Here is a 26,056-nt window from a genome sequence, read left to right as displayed (position 1 = left end):
TGACAGAATTTTGACTCCTCCATAGGCTTCCAGTGTGACCGAAACTCACCGGCCCAGAATAGTTATTAAAACATCGTTAAAATAGTCCAAGTAACTACAGTGACACTACATTAAGTTTATCATGCGACGACAATACTTTTTGTGCGGAAAAACAACAAAAATAACGACTTTATCCAACTATTAGTGTTCCTCAATGTGGGCCTCTGACGAGAGTTCACGGGAGCGCCAGGACGCATGCGCGAGAACTGAGCTTACGGCGTTCTTCTTCTACTACTACTTGTTACTGACTGCTCGCTCCTTGGGAGTATTTAAGCTCAGTTCTCGCGCATGCGTCCTGGCGCTCCCGTGAACTCTCGTCAGAGGCCCACATTGAGGAACACTAATAGTTGGATAAAGTCGTTATTTTTGTTGTTTTTCCGCACAAAAAGTATTGTCGTCGCATGATAAACTTAATGTAGTGCCACTGTAGTTACTTGGACTATTTTAACGATGTTTTAATAACTATTCTGGGCCGGTGAGTTTCGGTCACACTGGAAGCCTATGGAGGAGTCAAAATTCTGTCAGATTTCATCAAAAATATCTTAATTTGTGTTCCGAAGATGAACGAAAGACTTACATGGTTGGAACAACATGAGGGTGAGTAATTACTGACAGAATTTTCATTTTTGGGTGAACTAACCCTTTAATTCACAGAGCCCTGTCCTAAGATGGCCGCCGGTGATGCCGGTGAGTTTCGGTCACACTGGAAGCCTATGGAGGAGTCAAAATTCTGTCAGATTTCATCAAAAATATCTTAATTTGTGTTCCGAAGATGAACGAAAGACTTACATGGTTGGAACAACATGAGGGTGAGTAATTACTGACAGAATTTTCATTTTTGGGTGAACTAACCCTTTAAGGTGAGTGAGCAGCACGCACACAAATCCTCTTATCTCGCTGAAATCTGGACGGATTTACAAACGGTTTGGTTTCTTACAAACGTTATTAACGTGGCTATAATTCTGAATGCTTAAACATTTTGAACATAATTATTCATATGTATGCAGTATAATAGCTACATCTCTGATGTTTATAACAAACCAAACCGTTTGAAAATCGGTAGAAAATTGAGCAAGTTATGGTTATTTAAAAGTACATGCACCATGTTATGAGTGAGCGAGCACCCTGTCGTAAGATGGCCGCCGTGTGCGGATGTCGAGCTCCATTGGCCAGCAGCGCGGACGAGACATCTAGCCTTTATATGATATCTATGCCCTTGCCTACAGAACACATTTCAAATATTGCCAGTGGGTGGAGTCAGGCTCTGACCAGGGGTTGAGTTACCCTTTAAGATAACAATATATGTGACATATATGCTAATATTGTATAGGATATTCATGTAACTTATTTCATAGACTACAGTATAGCCTAACAAAGGACATGAATAAACATATTAGGGAAAGAAAATAGACATTTGGGAGGGACTTGTTGATGAAATGTAAGAGCTTTATTGATACAGCATAGAAAAAATATACAAACAAAAGCAATACAAGTTAGCAAGAGACTACGGTCTTGGATTTAATGCAACAAAGGGGTGATGGGGCATCACATGTGGCTTCAGATCACTCTACATTAACGGTACAGTCTTCTTCGTCAGAAATCATGTAATTGGTGATGCCCCTCCAGAAGTCCACCATGTCCTCAGCCAATACACTCAGTACACAACAGCTGTAAACACAAATCCTGACAATTTTCTGTGCTGCCATGAAAAGTCGTTAACCAGAAACTTCCATGGCATTTTACAGTTTTTTAAATCCTCTACCCCTGAAGTTTTCTTATGTGCTGCTAACTTTTTCAACTTACGATTACATATTTGCTCCTTAGGCAAAAAGTAAACATCATGCCCAGGCCCAAACATCATATTCTTTGCATTCAATACATTCCCAGTTACCACAGAAATCTCTCATGATTTCCCTGAATGACTCATCAGCTCTATAGTAATCAAAATATTTGATGAAAACATCCTTCTAAGTAAGTTTGGATAATTTCCATTTGACCTAAAGGGCAAGCAGATCTATGAGGAATGCTGTGCCCTTAGGCGTTCACTTCATGTGCCTTTGACTTTAAATTTCCATATTTCTTATATTTATTTCTTTGGCAATATTTAATAATTGACATTACTGGCAGTACAAACCTTTGTCTGTATTGACAGTACAAACATTTATTTACACTTATTCACTGTTAGAAATTTTAGTGTGAAATTACAGTATATTCCAGGTTAATAATTGTATTACTTTCACAGTAATTTCACAGTAGGAATTATCTTGTATCTAACTTTTTTTTTTTTTTAAATAAACATATCAGCTTCAAAATCTTATAAATGCAGTTTATTTAGCATACTAAAGTCTATCCTACATTGAGAAATGCTTTAGCGTTTATTATTGTTGAAACATATAGGCTGCATATTTTTTCTTCCTCATTTAAAGGTGCTGTATGTAACTTTTCTACTAAAATGAATCCTTTTTTTATTGCATGTGTGTGAAGGGGTTGTAATCTCACATTAAAATGATCCACTTTGCAGGTTTTGCTATTACCTCGGAAAGCAAGTATTCTTATTTTTATGTGAAGGTGCCGGGTCGGATTTACCGCAAAATACAGTGACGTGACCTGCATGCGCGCTCCCAAGCCTCTCGCCTCATCTGACTTTGCACTCAACAGCGACAACACTGTAACTTATGACATGGATTTATGACTTGTGCAACTTATGACATGTCTGATAACACTAAGAAACGACCTGCTCCCAGCACAACACAGACTCCAACACAAACTCCACATATTGATAAAAAACAAACAAAAAAAAAATTTTCTGCTGAAGCTCGTAAGGCCAGACGTGAATCGGACAAACTTCGGATGAAAACACGGATCAACATCGGCAGGGCATTTGAATCATGGAGAAACCTTATCTACAAACCTATAATGTACATTTCCTGAAGAAAATGTGAAGTGGTGCTTGCAGTGGCACAATTCGGCACGGTTGCTAGGGTTCCATACTTATCATGGTACGAGCATGGAGCATTAGTTCAACGTCAAGCTGATAAAAGTAGCCTATTATTGTAACGTTGCAGTGGGAGTTTACCTGAGTTTCCAGCATGTTGTGGGATGCTTTCTCCGGTGTGTTGCGTCTCAGTCTGGAAGATACCCACAGTGCCGTTTATATACTGTCTATGCACAGTGCTCGCCCATAAATTCGAGCACGGTCAGCACGCACAATGGCAAGAGCACGCGCTTGTAAACTTATTGGTTGCAATCTGAAACATCACCGCTAGAGGTCACTGAATCCTACATACAGCACCTTTAATGAAATAAATTCACACACAATACATTATACATTCAGTGGGGTTTTAAAGTATTTTGAGAAGTGGAGGAGAGCGACGAGGAATTCACCAATGAACTTGTAGTTGAGTCAAGTCAAGTCAAGTCAAGTCATCTTCATTTATATAGCGCTTTTAACAATGTAGATTGTTTCAAAGCAGCTTTACAGAGATAAGCGTATAATTTAAGGTAACAGAGATTGTTTTGGCTTTATAGCGGTTCTTTAATAAAGTTATTTTCCAGCTAAAGTTAGTTTTGATTGATTTGATTGAGGATCGCGGTGATGATGATAGTGATGAATAGGGTAATTTTGTATCACATGATTGCAGCTGTTTTATAGATTAGCCTTCATTCTTCCTTGTTGATGTGTTTCTGGCAACTAGTTCATAGGCTCGATGGACATTACCAGTAATTGTATTGTTCAGCCCATGGCTGTCACATCATACGAGAAGCGCAGCGCCGTGCCACGTCTATGACAACTCGAGGTATCGCACACCGGATGCTCAATTTGTCAGTTTATGGCCAGCAATATAGTTATGTTTAAGGATATTATGGAATTAAGATCATGTCTGTACTATGTTATGATTGTACTGTACAATTAAATACAATCGTTGCTTAGTCTGCAGTCTGAATTCACTTTACCTCAGAGCGTCCGTTAACTGAATGAATTGAGAATAGCCTATCACCTGAAAATCCGATAACATCAGCAATTTTCATTCAAGCAGCTGATTTCTGTTAATGAATATAAAACTGAATGTATATTGCAGCACAGGGTGAAGTCAGTATACATTAATGACGACAATGTATACTCATAGAGAATAATGTGTTCGAATTTTAAAGACGTGGCACTGCGCTTCTCGTCTGGTGTGCGATCCCCTTTAGACATACGGAAATATAGTAGGCTAACTCTTACATTAACTGATCTGTTAAACACAAACACAGATTTGGTAACCTCCTACTGTCATGCTCATCTCAACACTAAATTAAAGGCCTGTCTCATATAGACGCTTGTCTCAAATACAAGCCGGTGCAGTTCGGCGATTTGGGAAAATAAAAGCCTGGGCTATTATTTGAAGTTTTACGGTATATAAGTAGAAATAGTAAAGGGATGTGCAGCATTGACTATATACACAGCAAAAACTCTAGTGTTAAATTAACTCTCCTGGGAGTTTATATGGCTCCACACTCAAGAGTGTAAAGTGTTAAAATATGAGTGTTAAATTAACACTCAAGAGTGTTAAAGTTAATGAGACAATTAAGTGATTAATTTAGTGATGATTGAGCATTATTGAAGACACCTGATGTTAACAAGCAGAATCACTGAAGGAGAAAATCTCAAATTGTAAGCCATCGTTATGGTGATGGGTGTTTGCTTTAGTTGGGCTCTTGACCCTTATATTATTAACTTTAGATGTTGCTTGTCTGCTGTTAGTGAGATATAACAGCCAGATGAACAAAGAAGAAAAGTGATCTGATGGTGTTGGTTATATTATGACAATCATCATTTGAACTTGATCACTGAACTCATTAAGATCCTTATTTCTGATTTAGATTTATGTTGGTGATTACAGAATAACTGTGATTCTGCAGAAATATCCAGAATTTTAGATATAATGCAAAAGATGTCTTAAAAGTTGTTTTAAAAAAAAAAATATATATTTCTTTTAGGCACACACAGACGTCAAGATTCAGTCTATGCATCTCAACAATGGTGACGAGAAGAATATTCAATTAGGAAAAGTAAATTACATAGACAATTCAGATCATAATTTATTCATACAGCAATGCATGATGGGAGCCATTAATGAGTTGTGATTGGTGGCAGCCACTGCAACATGCTTTATTATTGTCACCATTGTTGAGATTCACAGGCTGAATATTGATGTCTGTTTCTAAATATATTATATTTGAAAGTCTTTTGATCAGAACAATGTTTATTAAATATTTTGGATTATATTAAAAATACTGAAAATCATATGCTGTAGAATTACAAAGATGCTGTTATTAAAAAGTTTAACCAATCTATCTCAATAAGTTTCATTTTTCAGATCACAACATGATTATGTCAAAACATAACCAACACCATCAGATCACATTTTTTCTTTGTTCATCTGACTGTTATAAATCAATAACAGCAGACAAGCAAAATCTAAAGTAAACATATAAGGGTCAAAAGAGCCCAACTAAAGCAAACACTGATCACCATAACGGTGGCTTACAATTTGTGATTTTCTCCTTCAGTGATTCTGCTTGTTAACATCAGGTGTCTTCAATAATGGTCAATCATCACTAAATTAATCACTTAATTAGATCATTAACTTTAACACTCTTGAGTGTTAATTTAACACTCATATTTTAACACTTTACACTCTTGAGTCTGGAGCCATATAAACTCCCAGGAGAGTTAATTTAACACTGGAGTTTTTGCTGTGTAGTCAACAAGAGATTTTAATATTTTTGGGCTGGTTCTTCCCCACAGAGACACAGTTTTTAAACACTGCATTAAAACCTCTCATCTAATTTAAAGCAATAGGCTACTGCTACATCCATCAAAACAGCATCTGTGTATAAATACACCACCTAAAACAATACATTGAGGTCCAGCAATGTTGTGACAATCAGAATCATGCTGGGAGCCATAGGTGAATCTCATAGTATTCTGGTACCCACACTGTCAGAAATAGGGGTACAGCAGGAGTCCATTTCTGTCCCCCAAGGTACATATATGTACCTTTTTGAGGGTCAAAAAGGTACATATATGTTCCCAAGCATTAAAAGGTACAAATATATACCGTTTCTTTTAAAGGTTACGGTACAATATCAAAAGACAGCCTCTGCTAAGTAATTTTTTTTTTTTTTTTTTTTAAGGTTTTAATGATACCTTAATCATTTAAGGTATATTTTAACTTATCACTATATTTGAGTAGCCTTGAAATAAAGGAAATAAAAATTTTGTAAGTCAATTTACTGATATTAAATACTGATAAATATTAAACACAGCAAAAACTCCAGTGTTAAATGAACTTGAGTTTAAATGGAGTTTATTTGGCTCCAGACACAAGAGTGTTAAAGTGTTAAAATATGAATGTTAAATTAAAAATCAAGATTGTTAAAGTTAATGATCTAATTAAGTGATTAATTGAGTGATGATTGACCATTATTGAAGACACCTGATGTTAATTTTTTAAGACACCGTTATAGTGATCAGTGTTTGCTTGAGTTGGGCTCTTGACCCGTAAACTGTTAACATTAGATTTTGCTTGGTTGTTGTATCTGAGTTATAACTCTCAGATGAACAAAGAGAGAAGTTGATCAGGTAGTGTTGGTTATGTTTTGACATAATCATAAATTGCCTGAATCACTGAACTCATTTAAAGTTTAATCTTAGACTTAAATGTTTATTGTTGATTACAGCATCACTGTGATACTATAGCATAAGATCCATAAGTTTAGAAATAATCTAAAGGATTTCTTAAAAGTTGTTCTGATAAAACAAATCTTTCTTTTAGGCACACACAGTCATCAATAATCAATGTATGAATCTCAACAATGGTGACAAAAAGAATATTCAATTAGGGAAAGGAAATAACATAGACAATTCAGATCATAATTTATTCATACCGCAATGCATGATGGGAGCCATGAATGAGTTTTGATTGGTGGCAGCCACTGCAACATGCTTTATTATTGTCACCATTGTTGAGATTCACAGGATGATTATTGATGTCGGTGTGTCTACATAAAATACTTTTAAAAGTCTTTTGATCAGAACAACTTTTACGAATATTTAGATTATATTGAAAATGATGAAAATCTTTTGCTGTAGAATCACAGTGATGGCGTAATCAACAATAAACATTTAAGTCTGACATTAGACTTTAATCTCAATTTCAGTGATTTAGGTCAAATTATGATGATGTCAAAACATAACCAGCACCACCTGATCAACTTCTCTCTTTGATCATCTGGTGTTTATAACTCAGATACAACAGCCAAACAAAATCTAAAGTTAATGATTTAAGGGCCAAGAGCCCAACTAAAGCAAACAATGATCACCATAACGGTGTCTTAAAAATATATATTTTCTTCTTCAGTGATTCTGCTTGTTAACATCAGGTGTCTTCAATAATGCTCAATCATCACTCAATGAATCACTTAATTATATCATTAACTTTAACACTCTTGAGTCTGGATTCATATAAACTCCCAGGAGAGTTCAATTAACACTGGAGTGTTTGCTGTTGGACCTCAAGGTATGTATCTCCTTGATCATATGTAACTTTTTGAGGATCAAAAAGCATTAAAAGTTACATATATGTACCGTTTCCTTTAAAGGTTAAGGTACAATATTGTACCCTTGAGGGTACAGCCCCAGTGACAAGCCATTGTACCCCTAAAGGTACAATTATGTACTTTATTTTCTAAGAGTGTAGAATTAAAAGCCTGAGTTAATTGTTGAGTTTTTAATGATGTTTTAAAACTCGAAATAGTCTGAGCCAATCTGATGTGAACGGGTAAAAATTCCACAGCTTCAGCACAGCGATCGAGAAGGCACAGTCACCCCTAGGTTTTAATCTAGATCTTGGAATCGTTGATCTTGGAATCGTTAGAAGTGCCTGATTGGAAGGTCTCAGGGATTTATCAGATGTATGACGTTTCACTAAGAAATAAAGATATGTTGGTGTTGGTGATTTAAAAACATACAATAAAAGTTTATATTCTATACGGAAACAAATCGCCAACCATTGGAGTGAAGACAAAATCGGTGTAATGTGCTCACGCTTTTGTGTACCTGTCAATAGCCAAGCAGCCGCATTTAGGACTGCCTAGGCTACATCCGCGCCAACGCTTCCTGGATAATTCCTGAGTAAAGAGTATTACAATAATCAATTTGTGATAAAGTAAAGGCATGGCTTTTTGGCTTTTGGTTTTCTTTTTCTGAACAAATGTATCTTACAAAGTAAAGCAAACACTAATCACCCTTATGGTGACTTAAAAAAACATATTCTAAATAAAACATCAACATCTAAACCTCTGTTAATTCTCAAAAATATATTCTGTAGAGATACGAAGCGCGGCAGAGTGTTTTGGATTGCATAAAATAATAAAAGAAACAAACAAATACATGGTGAAAGAAATGGTAGACAGTAGAAGAGGGGATTGGAATGATTTTTAATGAAACTTGGCAGGTGATTGGCCGTTACTCTTTCACGCATATAGTGTGTGCATGTGTATGTGTGCGTGCCTATGTATGCATGCATTTGTTCTGTATGTGTGTGCGTGTATGAAAAAAAAAATTGTCCTAAATGAAACCTGTGAATACTTGTATATATGTATTCATTTTTCAACGTTAAAGTGTTAGTTTCTTTCGTTCGTGATTTTTTTTTTTTTTTCTAAATAAAAATCAGTATTTTTTTTTTGGTCTATTTAAATTCTATTTACAAACTCACTACACACAGTAATGATCAATAACTGTAATCTGTTGAAAGCTAATCTTTTTTTCTGAAAAAGATGACATCTTGCACATGAAGATGAAGATTTTTACAGTCAAAAAAAAATCTAAATATGTGAAAAACACCTATTTTAGCTTCAGGTTCTAAAGGATTAATGGTATATGGTACTTTAATGGTCAAAACATAATCAACACCATCTGATCACCTTTTCTCTTTGTTCATCTGGCAGTTATAACTCAGTTACAGCAGTCAAACAAAATCTAAAGTTAAAAATGTAAGGGTCAAGAGCCCAACTAAAACAAACACTGAAACACTGAAAATAGTGATTTTCTCCTTCAGTGATTCAGCTTGATAACATCAGGTGTCTTCAATAATGGTCACTCATCACTCATTTAATCACTTAATTATCTCATTAAGTTTAACACTGCTTCAGTGTTAATTTAACACTCTTGAGTGTGGAGTCAAATAAACTCCCAGGAGAGTTAATTTAACACTGGAGTTTTTGCTGTGTACCTTTTAGGAGAACATTCTGGGAACCAAAATAAAACTACCTGCTGACAACATTATTAGAACTGCATGGTAATGTTCTCATTTTTAGAACACAAAACCCCTGGTGTAAACGGCCATTCACTTTATTAGTTTATGTTAAAACTGTGTAATCCAAATGAATGTTTAAAGGATATCCAAATGCATAAATCTTACATTTAGACAGAAATATTTTAAGTATATTAATAAATTCAGTAATATATATATATATTTTAATGTGAATCTGATAACCAATTTATTTTAGCTGTAACTGTAGCTGAATACAGTCACTCATATTTGGTATTTTAAATACTTAATGCCTTTACATGTGCTCCCCTACCCTGTCGACTGCTCTTGCACCTATACTGCTCATCCTCCTGATTTTTTATCAGTAGTGAAGACTGCTGCTCAGTGGGGGATGGGTTTTTTAGGCCATTCTTTCGGCCTGAGATCCATTTGTGTAGAATATAGAAGAACTCTATGATGTTGAGCAAAAGTGAGACCAGAGAAACCACCAGCATGAAGATAATAAAGACAGTCTTCTCTGTGGGTCGAGAGAGGAAACAGTCCACCTGATGGGGGCAAGGCCAGCGCTGGCAGGTGTAATCAGCAGACAGGCTAAAGCCATAAATGTACCACTGGATGACAAGGAATACCACCTCAAAGAGAGACTTGCAAAAGATGCTAATGATGTAGGTGTACAAGAGAGCCCCCTCCACCTTCACTTTGTGGGTCTCTGGGCCTTGTTTTGTGTTCTCAGAGTCAGCCTTTACGGTCTTAGCCTCTCCTGTCTTCTCCTTTCTGCGCGTCGTGTAGAACACATGCGCCAGGAACAGAAGGGTAGGGGTGGACACGAAGATGATCTGAAGCACCCATAATCGCACGTGTGAAATGGGGAAAGATTTGTCATAGCAGACATTCTGACAACCAGGCTGCAGGGTATTGCACTTAAAAGCCGTCTGCTCATCACTCCAAGCAGACTCCACTGCTGTTCCCAGAAGTAGGATCCGGAAGATGAAGAGCACAGAGAGCCAGGCCTTGCCTCCAGCTGTGGAGTGGGCCTGCACATTGTCAAGAAGTTTTACCAATGCACTCCAGTCGCCCATCTTGAGGGAGTCCTAGGTAAAAATAGAAAGCTGAGATGTAATATACAATGAAACACCCCCCCCCCCACCATTTTTTTTTTAAATAATATTGTACACTTAAAGGTAGGGTGGGCAATGTCGGAGTGGCTAGCAATAGTATGAACAGAAATTCTTATTGAGATTTAACAGAGGTTTAGATGTTTTAGTGAAAATTAAAAAGTTTGTAGTTACCATTATTCTGATCAGTATTTGCTTTAGTTGGGCTCTTGTCCCTTAAACTTTATTACATTAGTTTTTCTCTGGTTGTTGTGACAGTGAGTTTACAAAACACATTTGTTATGGCAATAAAAAGTGAAGAGACAGTTGATCAGGTATTTTTCACTGTGTTGGTAATGCCATAATTATCATGGACTTGTCTGATTAACTGATCTATTACTTTGTCCACTATTTTTTTATGGGTATTTTAGTTGTATATTTATTATAATAATGCTACAGAATGAGATCCTGCAAAGTTGAAGTAATCAGGTATTTTGAGGAATATTGAAATAATAAAGTGCATACGATATTTTTCCTCTGGGGTTGAAAGGGTTAAAGGTGTGAGACACCAAGACACACCCACAAAATGTATTTTACCAGTAATAAACTTTAAGTTAAAAATAGGGTCCCACTTTTTATTAAGTGGCGTTAAGTACAATGTACTTACATCAAAAAATAAGTACAATGTACTTATTGTGTTCATGTTGTATTGTAAAACACTTTTGCTGCAATTGAGGTGTGATACGGGTAAGGTTAGGGACAGGTGAGGTGGATTGGGTAGGTTTAAGGTGTAAGGGAAGGGTCAACTGTGTAATTACAAATGTAATTACATAAATTAATTACAGCTGTAATTACATGCAGGAATTTTTAAAATGTAAGTACAATGTAAAAACATGTAGTTACACAATAAGTACATTGTATCAAATTATTAATTTCAATGTAAGTACATGTAAGTACATAGTACTTAAAGCCACTTAATATAAAGTGGGACCAAAAATAGTTATATACAGTTTACCATAAAATAGTTTTGTGGCTCACCATTGTGCTGAAGAGTAGAGTATTTCAGTACTGTGTTTCAGTATGAGAATATGCTGCATGTTGCTTTATTTAACAGGTGGAGACTGTGTAGTTGCTAATCCAGTGAAATTCTAGCGCAAAGTTGACATTAAGGCTACGTTAACACTGTCAGTCCAAATCCGATTATTTTTGTATCCAATTGGAATCTGATCTAAAATGACTGATGTCCGCACTGTGTATCCCAACTGTTCAGATCTGATTTGTGTGTCCATTCAGCTCTTTCGGCACACGACTAAAACAACAACTACAACATAGAGGGTTTTTCAGTTGAGATGTTGTCTTATTTCAATTTTACCCCATGGAAATGTGTAGTCGTGCACTGGACTATGTACAATTTATAATAGTCCTTTACGATTGTCCCTTGTCAGACTGTGTGAACATGATCCTTGCTGTAAGCCATGTCACACTGTAAGATCTCAGGTGACATTAATGTCAGACTATAAAACAGTCAAGACGCGTTAAAAATGGATGCACACAAGAAAACTCATCCGGAGTTTAACTTCATCAATACATGTGGAACTGAAATGGTGGCTACAAAAAAACAACACCTTTTGGTCATGGATTGTCTTAAAAACAGAGACAATTTGACGGTCGTCACACTGCAGGCCTCTGAGTCAAATTTTCTGACACTGACAGAATTTTCTGTCAGTGAACATGTCAAACTACCCATCAAAGACTTCAGATTTTAGCCTATGATCAGAAGAATTGTTTAGGATTTGCAAAATTTGTCTCAGACAGCCAAATCATGTCCAAAATTATACCGTGTGCACCTGGTTTTAGATTAAATCAACTGAAGATAAAAGAAGACCTGGATTCTCTCAAGATCCTAGCAGAGAAGGATTAAACAACTCCACAAACAGGGTTACCAACTTCACTTATTTGACTTTATTTCTGTCAAACGTCTACAAAAGTTTTTATTTATAATAACAGTGGTTTAGATCTAGATGATGTTGATGTTTTATTGAAAATTTTGGTTTAAATTCACCAATGTGGTTATGCTTTAGTTGAGCTCTTGACCCTTGCCTTTTTTAAAACTGCAGTCCGCAACTTTTTTGTTCAAAATTTACTAAATTTATATAACGAGTGAGTACATGATGAATGCATTTTCCAAACCATATTTTTGTTTTATCCTGAATCACTACTACACGCCTATAATTATAGGTGTGTTTATAACATCAAACTGTATTAGACAATGAAACCACAAAGGTTAGTCAAATTAACTGACATAGCTATTATTCTGCGGTGTAGCTGCATGACTCCTTTGGATTGCCAGCCTTTTAAAATATGAAAAGAAAATCTCATCTTTAAACCACTACGGTTTACTTGATCAATCTTTAACTTTCTGAGTACAATGTGTTTTTGAAAGTGTCCAGATTTTTTGATTGTCACAGCACTTCTCAAGCTGTAGAATCACTACAATAATCAATACCATTAAACCACACATTACCCACATGATCAGAGCTTTAGACTCTGAATGAGATAAGTGAATCAGATTAATACATAACCATCAACACCTGATCTTTTTTTTTCTGTTTTTCTTACCATTACGACTGTGTTTTATAAAGATGAACATTTATGCATTTGGCATTTATCTAAAGCGACTTACATTGCATTTCAAGGAACACATTTACATTCTTACCAGTTCTTGCTTTCCCTGGGAATCAAACCCAAGACCTTGGCATTGCAAGCGCCAATGCTCAAATGCACAAATAAACACAAAGTTGCAGCAGCCGGAGTAAAACTATCATTAAAAAATCAAGGGTCAAAAGCCCAACTAAATCAAACACTAATCACTATAAATGTGACTTCAAATTAAACTATTATTTTCAATAAACCATCAACATCTTAACCTCTGTAATTCTAAATAAGTACTTCTGTAGACGTATGGCAGAAATAAAATCAAAATGGTTAAATTAAACTAATAATGCTGTCTGTGGAGTTGATTAATCCTCTTTTGGAGTTTTTTAGTCTTCTTTTCTCTTCAGTTGATTTCATCTAAGGCTGTGGCTAGAAGTCGGTTGTAGTTCTTGTGTTTCTGCTTGTCTCTTCTCTTTTTTCTTTTCTTGTTGTTTCTTGTTCCTTCAGTTATTCTGCTTGTTGACAGCAGGTGTCCATCACTTCTGTTCAATCATCACTCGATTAATCACTGAACTGTGTACTATAAAACCTAACGGGAAAATGTACTAAACTAAATAAGTTAATTTCACAGAAATATTAGTGAAAGTAAAAAAAAAAAAAAAAAAAAAAAAATCATTTACTAATAAGGAGAGTAAATGTTGAACTGAAGTGTTATTTTATGTTTTTGCACAAGATATAGATGATATAGATGATATCTAGTGTTTAATGTTCTGTTTAAAGGGTTTCTGTATTTTCTGAGTTATTTGGGTCACTATTGTGCTGAAGAGTAGAGCCTGAACAAAGTATGAGCAAAGAAACGTTGGTGTTATGCTGTGTGTTGGTTTATTTAAAGGCATTAACTGTGTAGTCGCTGATGTGATAAGCTTTTTGTTAAACACATGCATGTGTGCAATTTTCTAGGTATCGACAAACTGCATAATATTTCAGTTAAATACATGTTTTTAATTATTTCACTAAGTGTTTGAGTACACTCTCAGAAAATAAAGTACATAATTGTACCTTTAGGGGTACAATGGCTTGTCACTGGGGCTGTACCCTCAAGGGTACAATATTGTACCCTTGGCATAGGGTACATATTTGTACCCTTGTGATTTGTACCTTAGGAGACCAGTCTTGTACCTGTGGTGACAATTTTGTACTTTTATTTAACAGTAAAAAAATGGACCCTTCAAAAATGGTAAAAAATTGGCTTTGACAGGGTACAATCGTTGACTATAATGATAATTCTATATATAGAATTAAAATAAAAATGTATTAAATCCTTTCCATTTTCATTTCATTTTAAACTCAAAGTCTAACTGTGACATATAAATTATCATCTGAATAAGGGTCATTTGCCTGAAAGTCCATTTGATGTCCTTTCATCTCGACGCCGGTTACTTCTATGCCTGCTTCTGATATTTTCTGAAGGACCTCCTCGGTTGAAAGCCCTGTAAGAACCATGAGTAACCGTGCTATGGCTTCTTCTCCACCGATGACCAAAATAAAGAAAGGCCGCGAACTGGACGTTCTTTTAAATTGAGATTCAAGCAGCCAATCAGGGCTGGCTCTACATACACTCTCAGAAAATAAAGTACATAATAGTACCTTTAGGGGTACAATGCTTTTTGATCCTCAGAAAGTTACATATACCTTGAGGTCCAACAGCAAAGACTCCAGTGTTAATTGAACTCTCCTGGGAGTTTATATGACTCCAGACTCAAGAGTGTTAAAGTTAATGATATAATTAAGTGATTCATTGAGTGATGATTGAGCATTATTGAAGACACCTGATGTTAACAAGCAGAATCACTGAAGGAGAAAACATATTTTTTAAGACACCGTTATGGAGATCAGTGTTTGCTTTAGTTGGGCTCTTGACCCTTAAATCATTAACTTTAGATTTTGTTTGGCTGCTGTATCTGAGTTATAATTGCCAGATGAACAAAGAGAAAAGTTGATCAGGTTGTGTTCGTTATGTATTGACATAATCATGACTTGACCTGAATCACTGAACTCATTTAAAGTCTAATCTCAGACTTAAATGTTTATTGTTGATTATGGTATCACTGTGATTCTACAGCAAAAGATTTTCAGCATTTTCAATATAATCTAAATATTCTTAAAAGTTGTTCTGATCAAATTCATTTATATAGACACACTGACATCAATAATCAGCCTATGAATCTCAACAATGGTGACAATAATAAAGCATGTTGCAGTGGCTGCCACCAATCAAAACTTATTCATGGCTCCCATCATGCATTGCGGTATGAATAAATTATGATCTGAATTGTCTATGTAATTTACTTTTCCTAATTGAATATTCTTTTTGTCCCCATTGTTGAGATTCATACACTGAATCTTGATGTCTGTGTGTGACTAAAAGAAAGATTTGTTTTCTCAGAACACCTTTTAAGAAATCCTTTAGATTATTTCAAAATTTCTGGATCTAATTAGTGATGGGAAGTCCGGTTCTTTTCCGCGAACCGGTTCTTTCGGACAGTTCGTTTCAATGAACCGGTTCAAAAAACCGGTTCACCAGTTCTTTTACGTCATCACGTAATGACGTCAATTCTATCATCCCGGCGTATAAATATACATTCAAATAAAGGCATTTGTAATTATAACTTCAGTTAAATAATAGTACTCATCGTCATAATCATCTTGGATAGGTTTCTTACATTTACGTTTTGAAAATGAACCCAGTAGGCCTAAGGCAATGCGCAAACGCGGATGTTTTACATGTCTTAAAGTGAATAAACTGGTCTTCGTCATTTTTATTTTATTTGTAATTAAATAAACTTACATTTCGCCGCTTAAACTTACATTCGGCCCCTCATTCAAGTCCTTGGTTCACCCGTGCTCATGTAACAGCACAGCACGCAGTATATAAACACAGCATCAGTTGGCCAAAAGAAAGTTCGGTTCAGAGACGGTGCGATCACGCATGCGCAGACTCTCCAGCTCATCGGTTCTCCGTATCGAACGCGTCCGAAAGAAACAGTTCTCGGTTCTGTACTGGTGATCCGAGAACTGCCGCAACAACCAGTTCTTGACTCGAGAACCGAACCGTAGCATATGCCTGTGTGTGAGCTGAAAACTACTGAAACCTTACTAGGCTAATTCAGTCGACAAAACTAAAAACTCGATGCATGTCTGACTCCAGTATGTTTAATACGTTATGTTTTGATTAACACATTATACACATTTAATTTGCACCCTTTAAAACCTTGGAAAGAGTTTACGTCAAAAATGTATATCACCTTACTTAGAAATTAAATTATCTGTTCCTGAAAATAATGTTTTAGTATAATAATAAATGTTTAGTTTTATAATCCATTCATTGTTTCCAATCTTTAAAATAATACAGTGAAAAGGCAGTAGCCTATGTGATAAACATGTTTCTAACATGTTTTATTTTGTTACACTTATTGATGTTCAATAAAATACTTAAGAAACATGCATTTCGTCCCTCTGAAAAAATTCCACGCATGCTCAGCTCATCAGCTCGTCGGTTCTCCGTATCGAACGTGTCCGAAAGAAACAGTTCTCGGTTCTGTACTGGTGATCCGAGAACCGCTGTACCTGTATGTTCGGTAGTGCGCGCATGCTCAGTATCAACTGCTCGTGCTCATCACTTCTCTCAGCACAACATGTCTCAGTTCAGTGAACTGTTGGATTTACTGGAGTAACATATATGCCTTTTTCGGGATATTGGTTTATTTTGAGTCGAAGGGACTGTCAGGACTCAGGCATGTCCGAAAGTGAGTAACTTAACTTGTGGATCAGCGCAGACGCAAGACGCGAACTGTTTCGAACGATTCAGTCCGATTTAGTGTACTGGTTCGACCAGTTCACTAAAAAGAACCGGTTCAAAAGAACGATTCGTTCACGAACCGGCCATCACTAGATCTAATGCTATAGTATCACAGTGATGTTGTGATAAACAATAAACATTTAAGTCTGAGATTAGACTTTAAATGAGTTCAGTGATTCAAGCAATTTATGATTATGTCAAAACATAACCAACACCACCTGATCAATTTTTCTCTTTGTTCATCTGAGAGTTATAACTCATATACAACAACCAAGCAAAATCTAATGTTAACAATTTAAGGGTCAAGAGCCCAACTCAAGCAAACACTGATCACTATAACGTTGTCTTAAAAATTATATTTTCTCCTTCAGTGATTCTGCTTGTTATCATCAGGTGTCTTCAAAAATGGTCAATCATCGCTCAATTAATCACTTAATTAGATCATTAACTTTAACAATCTTGATTGTTAATTTAACATTCATATTTTAACACTTTAACACTCTTGTGTCTGGAGCCAAATAAACTCCCAGGAGAATTCATTTAACACTGGAGATTTTGCTGTTTAATATTTATCAGTATTTAATATCAGTAAATTGACTTACAAAATTTGTATTTCCTTTATTTCAAGGCTAATCAAATATAGTGATAAGTTAAAATATACCTTAAATGATTAAGGTATCATTAAAACCTTAAAAAAAAAAATGCTTAGCAGAGGCTGTTGATATTGTACCTTAACCTTTAAAAGAAACGGTATATATTTGTACCTTTTAATGCTTGGGGACATATATGAAGAGTTCAGATGCAAAAGCCTCTAAGTGCCATCTGAAATTTTCTTCTAGAATGATAATTATTATAAAGCTTGTATATTTAAGTTCAGTAATTTCACTTAAATGACAATTAACAGGTAATTTGCATTGCCATTTAAGTGAAATTATTGAACTTAAATATACAAGCTTTATAATAATTATCATTCTAGAAGACAATTTCAGATGGCACTTAGAGGCTTTTGCATCTGAACTCTTCATATGTACCTTGGGGGACAGAAATTGACTCCTGCTGTACCCCTATTTCTGACAGTGTAGTGTTTGCAGTTTAATTTTATATTTGGAAATATTCATTTTTAGTGGACTCAAATGAAATAAGTTCACACTACTAACACCATATAAATATTTGTTTTAAACTTGAATGGTTCATTTACATTTATTCATTTAGCTGACGCTTTTATCCAAAGCAACTTACAATTGCTATATATGTCAGAGGTCGCACGCCTCTGGAGCAACTAGGGGTTAAGTGTCTTGCTCAGGGACACATTGGTGTCTTACAGTGGATTCGAACCCGGGTCTCTCACACCAAAGGCATGTGTCTTATCCACTGCGCCACAGCACCCCATAAAGGTTCAAAGCAACTGGTTTCCCCAAATGAAATGAGTTAACTTCCATGGTATTATTATGGTGATATCCTGAAAAAACGAGAGCTGTAAATTAACAATACACTACCACACCTGCCAATATTTTACTTGTTTCACTTGCTTGAAAGCAGTGTATGTGATGTATTTATTTAAAATAAATCATACTTGCTGGTAGGGTTTGGGTTGTAAAGTTAACTGCTGAAATTAAAGTTTTCAAGTTACAGAAGTGAGTTGACATCTGATACATGCCTCTTTAACATGAAGCAAATGTCAGTGCCTCCAGTTATATCACTGCCAATAAAAAAATAAAAAAAAGTTCACAAAAGTTGTAAGACTTTCTATAAAGCTTACCTGGAGAGAAGTAAAGAGAGGAGATGCCTGTAGGGACTTACTCCATTACTTCTGATCAGTCACCAGATCAAAAGCAAAGTGACTATGATTAAACTGAGGCACACCTGTAAAACATTTTTTTGCAGATAATAGACTCAGAGGAAAGAAAGTAGAAAGCAAAGTTTGGCTATGTCACATGACTGGTTTGTCATAAGTTTTCAGGTCCTCCTCAATCACTTTCTGTCTCTACAAGCTTCTTTATCTAAGAGCAAAACCTTATGAAATTGTCTTGAAGTCAAGTTTATAATATTACATTTGATTGTACATGAACAATCTGTAAAGAAGTAGCCTATGTCAGTAATTATGTATTAATAAAAGCAATTGCCTATAATTTATTTTAAAAGACTGAATTTTTAAATAAAATAAGCTTTATTTATTTACCTTTCTTTTGATATATTTATCTGATGCAATGTTATATAAACCTCCTTACACCAAATATTGCTCATACAGAGACAAAACATTTTTTAGGCTAGTCTGCCCTCTAATGAAAGGGGAAAAAACAACAGCAAAATAATCAGCTTTTAGCTGCTACATTCACAGTGACTTTGTCGCTGCATGTCGCTAGTCTCTGTAATGTGTAATGTGTAGGGCAGGTTTTTTTGTTGTTGTTTTTTTTTAAACCAGCAGTGCACATTTTGTATGTATATGTCTCCCTCATGTAACAGTTTATTAATAGAGACTGCAAGACCTGAATTTGGTGTGATAAATAAGATAAATAAGATATACAAAATGGGCAGTGCTGGTGGTCTTCCCCAGGTCCTGCTAGGAATTAGTTTTCTTGTAACTATAGTAGCCTAACATTCTGCTGTTGAAGTGCAAGTGCATTAAAACAGATTAGAATTCTATAACCTACTCAATTTTAACTCACTCTGTGTTATACTGCTCATTGCATCATAAAATCAACAAGAATATAATTCATATTTGGTCAAATCATATAGAACAGTGAAAACGCTCTAATATATATAACACTCTATATCTCCACTGACAATAGCTACGCCTCTGGAGGTTGTATTTGTAGGCTCCATACATCATCAATGATGTCTTATTCAAGAAAAGTAACCATAAAAAAATCACTGTTATTCTTCGCAAGGTGTAAAATACTGTAGTTTCTTTCTTACTTTGAAATCTAATGGTTACTTTTCTTAAATGAGGCTGCCTCATTGACATATGTGGCCGACAAACACAAACACAGCTTTTGAAATGAGATGCAAACATAAAAATGTTCATTTTCCTCAATGTTAAGAATGTTATTTAAAGGTTAGTATGATGTTCCTGAAACTTATTTAAAACATTCAAACACTGCTGTGAACAAGCACTGAAAGAAAGAGAAATAAGAACACAAACTACAACTTTCTTCAGCTGCCTTATATTTCACTTTATGTTCCGGTAAATGTTTGTTATGAAAGTGTGAATCTATCTGTCTTTAATACATTCAGTATATATTAGTATATATGAGCTGAAATTGTGTTTTGAAAATTTTAATGTGGCTGTTGCATCAGTGATCATTACAAATATGAAGCAAAATTCCTCTCACGTTCTGGCCATCAGTTAATGCATTACTGTAAATATCATGAACTAAAATTTAACAATACTTTTAAAGCATTTATTAGGCTGTTAATTCTATATATACTAATGCATTTTCAAAATGTCAAATTGTATAAATTCACATTAGTTTATGTATTATGAATGAACAATTCATATTGAACTATTGGCCATTTATATGGATACACCGAAATAACATGGGAATGGTTGGTGACATTAAAGTCCTGTTTGTGGCACATTAGTATATGTCATGGTCACCACCCATCTTGAGGAGTTTGCCCCCTCACATATACTAATGTGCCACAAACAGGACTTTAATATCACCAACCATTCCCATGTTATTACGGTGTATTCATATAAATGGCCCACCCTGTGTGTATATATATATATATATATATATATATATATATATATATATATATATATATATATAAGCACAGTCAAAAGCACAGTCAGGAAATATTAAACTGCTAAAGAGAGGTTTTATACAATGACATTTTCTTGGTCAGGAAATGCCCGTCCAACGTCAAGTCTTCAGGACTGGTTTATCTGGATTCATTTTTGTTCCACAGATCAAAGAAAGTGAAATTAAACAGGCCACATTCACTAGAAGGTCATATACGAAGGTCTACACTTTTGGCTTTGATGACCCAGAGAGATTTCAACTGAAAATGGACCTCCTTATGTTCATGTTGGTGTGTTTTATTCTGCTGATGTCTCATGGTATGTATTTTTATTTTTATTTTTATTTTATTTTTCATTTCATTTTAGCTAATAGCTAATTTAAATTGTTGCAACTATATTTATGCAATGTTTACTGTAATACAAATGGTCCATTAAATAGTTCTGTCAGTGAAATGTTTTTAGAAGTTTCAGAATTGCTAGTTTATGTGTGTGCAGATAATATGTTGAGAGTGATTTCAAGTTAATGCTCTGCTGCTCCATGTGTCATCATATATGAACAAAAGGATTTCTGTTGAGATGTGTCCAGGTGTCACTAGTTTTATTGGTTGATTTCATGAGACTGCAATGCAGTTTTTAAGAAACAAATATTTAAACCATTTAATATATTGATCATAAATATATGGAAATATATTTATAGTAAAGTAGAAAATAATTGTACACCCCAAGACCAAGTTCATCATTATGCTATGGTTGCTCCCACCATGCATTATTATGTTGAAGCTATGGTTGCTCCCACCATGCATTATTATGTTGAAGCTATGGTTGCTCCCACCATGCATTGCAGCATGAAGCATGTCACCATTGTTGAGATTCATATGCTGATTTTTTTTGTCTTTGATGATGATTCTAAGTGAGTGAGTGAGTTGTTTTTCCCATAGTATATGTAAAAAAATCTAAGTTCAGAATATTTGACTCATAGCATGAAATTATTGTTGGTGAATATAGTCTATAAAAAACAACTGCAAACTTTTTGTCAGAGATAAGATTAGTGAATTGTTCTATTGAAAACTTTGTCAACTGATTATCTTTGTTCACCAAACTCCAAACTCCACAAAGTCCAGGTTCAGAAAGTTCCTTTTTTTCCAAGAACCCAGATCTAAACTTCAGTTAATTCTCAAAAGGAACTTCTGTAGATGAATGGCAGAAATAAAGTCAGTCTGGTTAGTAATAAGTGAAGCTGGTAATGCTGTTTGTGGAGTTGTTAAATCCTCCTCTGCTGAGATCTTCACAGATTTTATGTCTTCTTTTATCTTCAGTTGATTTCAGGCTGTGTGACTTTAATCAGTTGTAGTTTCTGTTTTACTTTCTGAGAGTGCAAGCATGATGTTGAACCAATATTACATTGTAACATTGATTCAATGCCATTAATTTGAATGAATTTTCAACCTTTGTTTTTGCAACATTAATTGCGGGTGCAAAAGTGATGTTGGTTCAATGCGGTTAATGTTGACACATTAACATTGATTTAATATTGTTTCAATTGTTGCTTGCTATCTGGGACACTATCCTGCAATTTTCGTGGTTCAAAACACATGCTATACTAGCACAATGCCATTGCGAATTAAAGGGATAGTTCACCCAAAAATGAAAATCCTCTCATCATTTACTCACCCTCAATTTGTTCCGAATCCAGTATGAATTTCTATCTTCTGCTGAACACAAAAGAAGATGTTTTGAAGAACATGGTTAACCAAACAGTTCATGGGCTCCATTGATTTCCATATAAAAAATATGTACTATGGAAGTAGGGAGTATGGAAGAAGATCACATAGGCTGTACCATTTGAATTTATGATTGGTTGACTTCCAAATTATAATATTAAACAAAATATTAAAATACCTTTATTATTATTTCTGTTCAGAACACTTAAACTTGATTTCATTTTTGTTTATGTTCCTGTTAAATTTTCATTCTTTTCCAGTTTTTGTTTTCGTTCCTTGAACCGGTTCAGAGCCCTGATTTAACCCCTTGAAACGCACCCTCCTTTAGAGCCCAAAACAGGAAAACGACATGCTTGAATTTGAATTAACCATTATTTATTTAATTATTTTTTCAGAGCGTTTGATAGTATCAGGATCAAATCAGTCGATATCTGCATATGTGGGTGAGGACGTCATTCTGAACTGCTCTGTAGACTCTCACATCCCAACTGAAGACATTGAGGAGGTTTCGTGGAGGAAAACAGATGAAGATGAAGATATTCTGGTTCTGCTCTACCAAAACAACAAGACTTTACTAGATTCATCAGATGAACAATACAGAGACAGAGTTGAGTTCTTCACTGATGAATTCCCCAAAGGAAACTTCTCTCTCAGACTGAAGAGTGTCAGAACTGAGGACAAAGGAGTTTACATGTGTCAAGTGTTTGCTGGAAGAGTTTTAGCCAATGCAACTGCAGAACTGAAGCAACTAGGTAGGTTGACAAACATAACAGTTATGTACTAAATTAAAATTAGTTCATTGCACTCAAATATTACTGAGCGTCATGTGAACACAATAGCTGAAACAGAATTCAAACTAAATGAGTTATAACAAATTTATATAATATATACTATTATAATTGCATAATTAAATGATTAATTAAGTGATGATTGAGCGTTAGTGATGAAAACCTGCTGTTAAGAAGCAGAATCACTGAAGGAAAGACAAACACAACTACGACAGATTTCCAGCCAGAGTATTAGGGTACGTTTACACAACAACATGCTTAAAACGGAGACATTTTTCCTTTAAGTTTTCCGCATAATCCCCATTCACACGGATTCTCTAAAACAACTAAAAACACTGTATTATGCTGACAGGACATTAGATGGCAATGAAAAACTCTAAACTGAACACTTTATACACATGTGCATTACGTCGTCATTTTCACAGTTTTTAAAAACTTGAACTTTGAAACCAATTTTCAAAAGTTTTAGTTCTCAGGCACCCAAAATGCTGTCGTCGTGTAAATGAATTTCCAAAACGCATAAAAAGTCCTCAGTTTTTAGTTGAAAACGGTGTTGTGTAAACAGCACCTCAAATGAACTAAAGTAATTGGTTTCTTCAAATCTAAAGAGCTTGTCAACCCAGGCGCAGAATGAACGGGGAGTGCTATTTATTGACGAAGACAAAACACAGGCAGGAACAGTCCAAACAATAGGGCAGGGCACACACATTGGAGAACAGGTAGGTCAAGGGCACAACTGGAGAACAGGCTTGTCAGGAATAAGACAACTCCACACTCTTTGGCAACAGTGGAAACTTGACAGCATCTCAAAGAACCAGAGGCTTGGCATACTAAGCACTAGAGTGGCTTGCCAGAACAGGAGTCTCGACGGAACCAAGACGAACACACAACAAGAGATAACAGAAAGAACAAAAAAAGAAGAAAGAAATTCTGACAACTATGACTAGAAAAACAAAATAGACTAAATAATAACTGGAGGTAGCAAGGGAGAAAATAAGTTAAATAAAATAAATAATTTCTCAAAATAAGTAACTGGTACTTACAAACAAAAATAAATTAAACAAGACTGCAACCTTGCAGAGAACTAGAGAAAAATAAATAAAAGATTACTTCACAAAAAATAAAGAGAAGTAAAAACAAGGCTTGAGAGAACTGGGAGTAAATAAAGATTGGAATTAGACTAAAAACACAGGGACAAAGAGACTAGGATTTACCAAAACATAGATAATCAAACAAGAAAAACTAAATATACAGTAGCACTGACTGACTGACAATTTCTGTGATAACCGCATACACACGTTGAACGCAGACAATGCACAAAATAAACCAGCAAAGACATGAGGGAAAGAGACACAATATAAAAGGACCAGAGCACATGAGGATCAGGTGAGCACAATTAGTGAAAGGAGGACAAGATATGGACTAAACAAGGGGGCATGTAACAGGAAACAAGGAGGCAGAACAAGAAGAGCACATGGCAAACACAAACAAAGACAGAGCCATGTGCTCAAACACAAGACAAACATAGAAACATGAAACAAAGACAAAACAGACAAGGCTGTGAGGGTAGAACCCTGACAGAGCTAGCTTATCTTATTGGGTTTGACTTTGTGTGTGTGCTATTGGTAGCTAGCAGTAACTGCAAGCTCTGGGTTCATCTAAAGTTTTTAATTTTAATTGGTTTTACTCAGAGTACTTATAACATTTTTTATTTGATTTTTACTTGATAGAATTGAGGTAATCATTTTCCTCAAATAAAATGAGTTAGCTTGACTTGTTGTGTTTTACAGTGAATAATGTGTAAGACCAGTAATTCCTTTAACGAATAAATGGCCTTAATTACAAATTCTTTCTAATTATTTTTCTGTGAGAAACAATGGATGTATAATAAGTTGATTCAGTCCAGCATGTAATGTAGATGTTTGTATTTCTCAGGTTTCTCTATTTTGCACATAATTGTATTGATTCTCTGTATTGCTGCTGGATCTGGAGCTGTTCTTCTTTTCAGCTGCCTAGTCTATTGCAGATCAAAAAACACAGGTGTGTATGGAAGGAAAATAATCTTATTTCTTGTAAATAACTGTGTATTTATTGCTGTAAGTGTCTTACTCATTTACTGGTGATTATTCTGCATCTTCCCTCCAGTCACCAGCAGCACCATCTGGAATGTTCAGGTTTCTCTTGTATTTTATCCAAACATCTGTATGTTCTTTGCCTTCATTTTCTTGGGTCTCACTGAAGGTGAGTAAAGTGTTTGTGTATTCTCTCATGATGGAAATCTTTAACACTTTAACACAGTTTTATGTCATATGATCTAATGCCCATCATTTAATATTTTGTTTCAGGAAACCTTAATGAGACCATCACTTGCTGTGCTCTTTATATTCTGAGACCTGTTATGTTTATTTGGGCTTTGCCCTATTTACATTATCTGCAAGGTAGATATGTTTTAGCTTTTAAAGATTTGCATTCTCACCCCTCCCAGATAGCAACATTGTTTCTGCCCAGATCCGGTCCACATCTGACACAGCTGGAATGATGTTCTGACCCACATACTGCGTGAAATGATGGCACTTGGGCTGACTGCTCCTGTTTGCCACACAGCAAAATCCCCAGAGTTAAATGAACTCTGTTCAGAGAACATTTGGTCCCTCTCTACAGAGAGTTAAAATAACTCTAAACAGAGTTAAAGTTAATGAGATACTTAAGTGATTAATTAAGTGATGATTGGGCATTAATGATGAACACCTGCTGTTAACAAGTTCTCAGCAGAGGAGGATTAAACAACTCCATAAACAGCATTACCAGCTTCACTTATTACTAACCAGGGGTGCGTTT

General features: G+C 35.3%; 1 protein-coding gene across 1 annotated transcript in view; it reads left to right on the top strand.

The window, feature by feature from the left end:
- The window catches only part of LOC308695708 (junctional adhesion molecule-like), a gene marked incomplete at both ends in the record, with an annotated part of 98,353 nt that extends 72,588 nt beyond the window's left edge, over positions 1-25,765 (top strand). The window contains 4 exons of the mRNA XM_081373887.1: positions 25,154-25,258; positions 25,364-25,459; positions 25,564-25,656; positions 25,704-25,765. Coding sequence (XP_081230013.1) covers positions 25,154-25,258; positions 25,364-25,459; positions 25,564-25,656; positions 25,704-25,765 — 356 coding nt within the window. The remainder of the gene's footprint in view (positions 1-25,153; positions 25,259-25,363; positions 25,460-25,563; positions 25,657-25,703) is intronic.
- Positions 25,766-26,056: the final 291 nt, after the last annotated feature.

The sequence above is a fragment of the Scardinius erythrophthalmus genome (genome assembly GCF_964197995.2).
Source record: "Scardinius erythrophthalmus genome assembly, chromosome: 1".
NCBI classification, from domain to species: domain Eukaryota; kingdom Metazoa; phylum Chordata; class Actinopteri; order Cypriniformes; family Leuciscidae; genus Scardinius; species Scardinius erythrophthalmus.
This window is presented reverse-complemented; position numbering and strand designations above follow the sequence as displayed.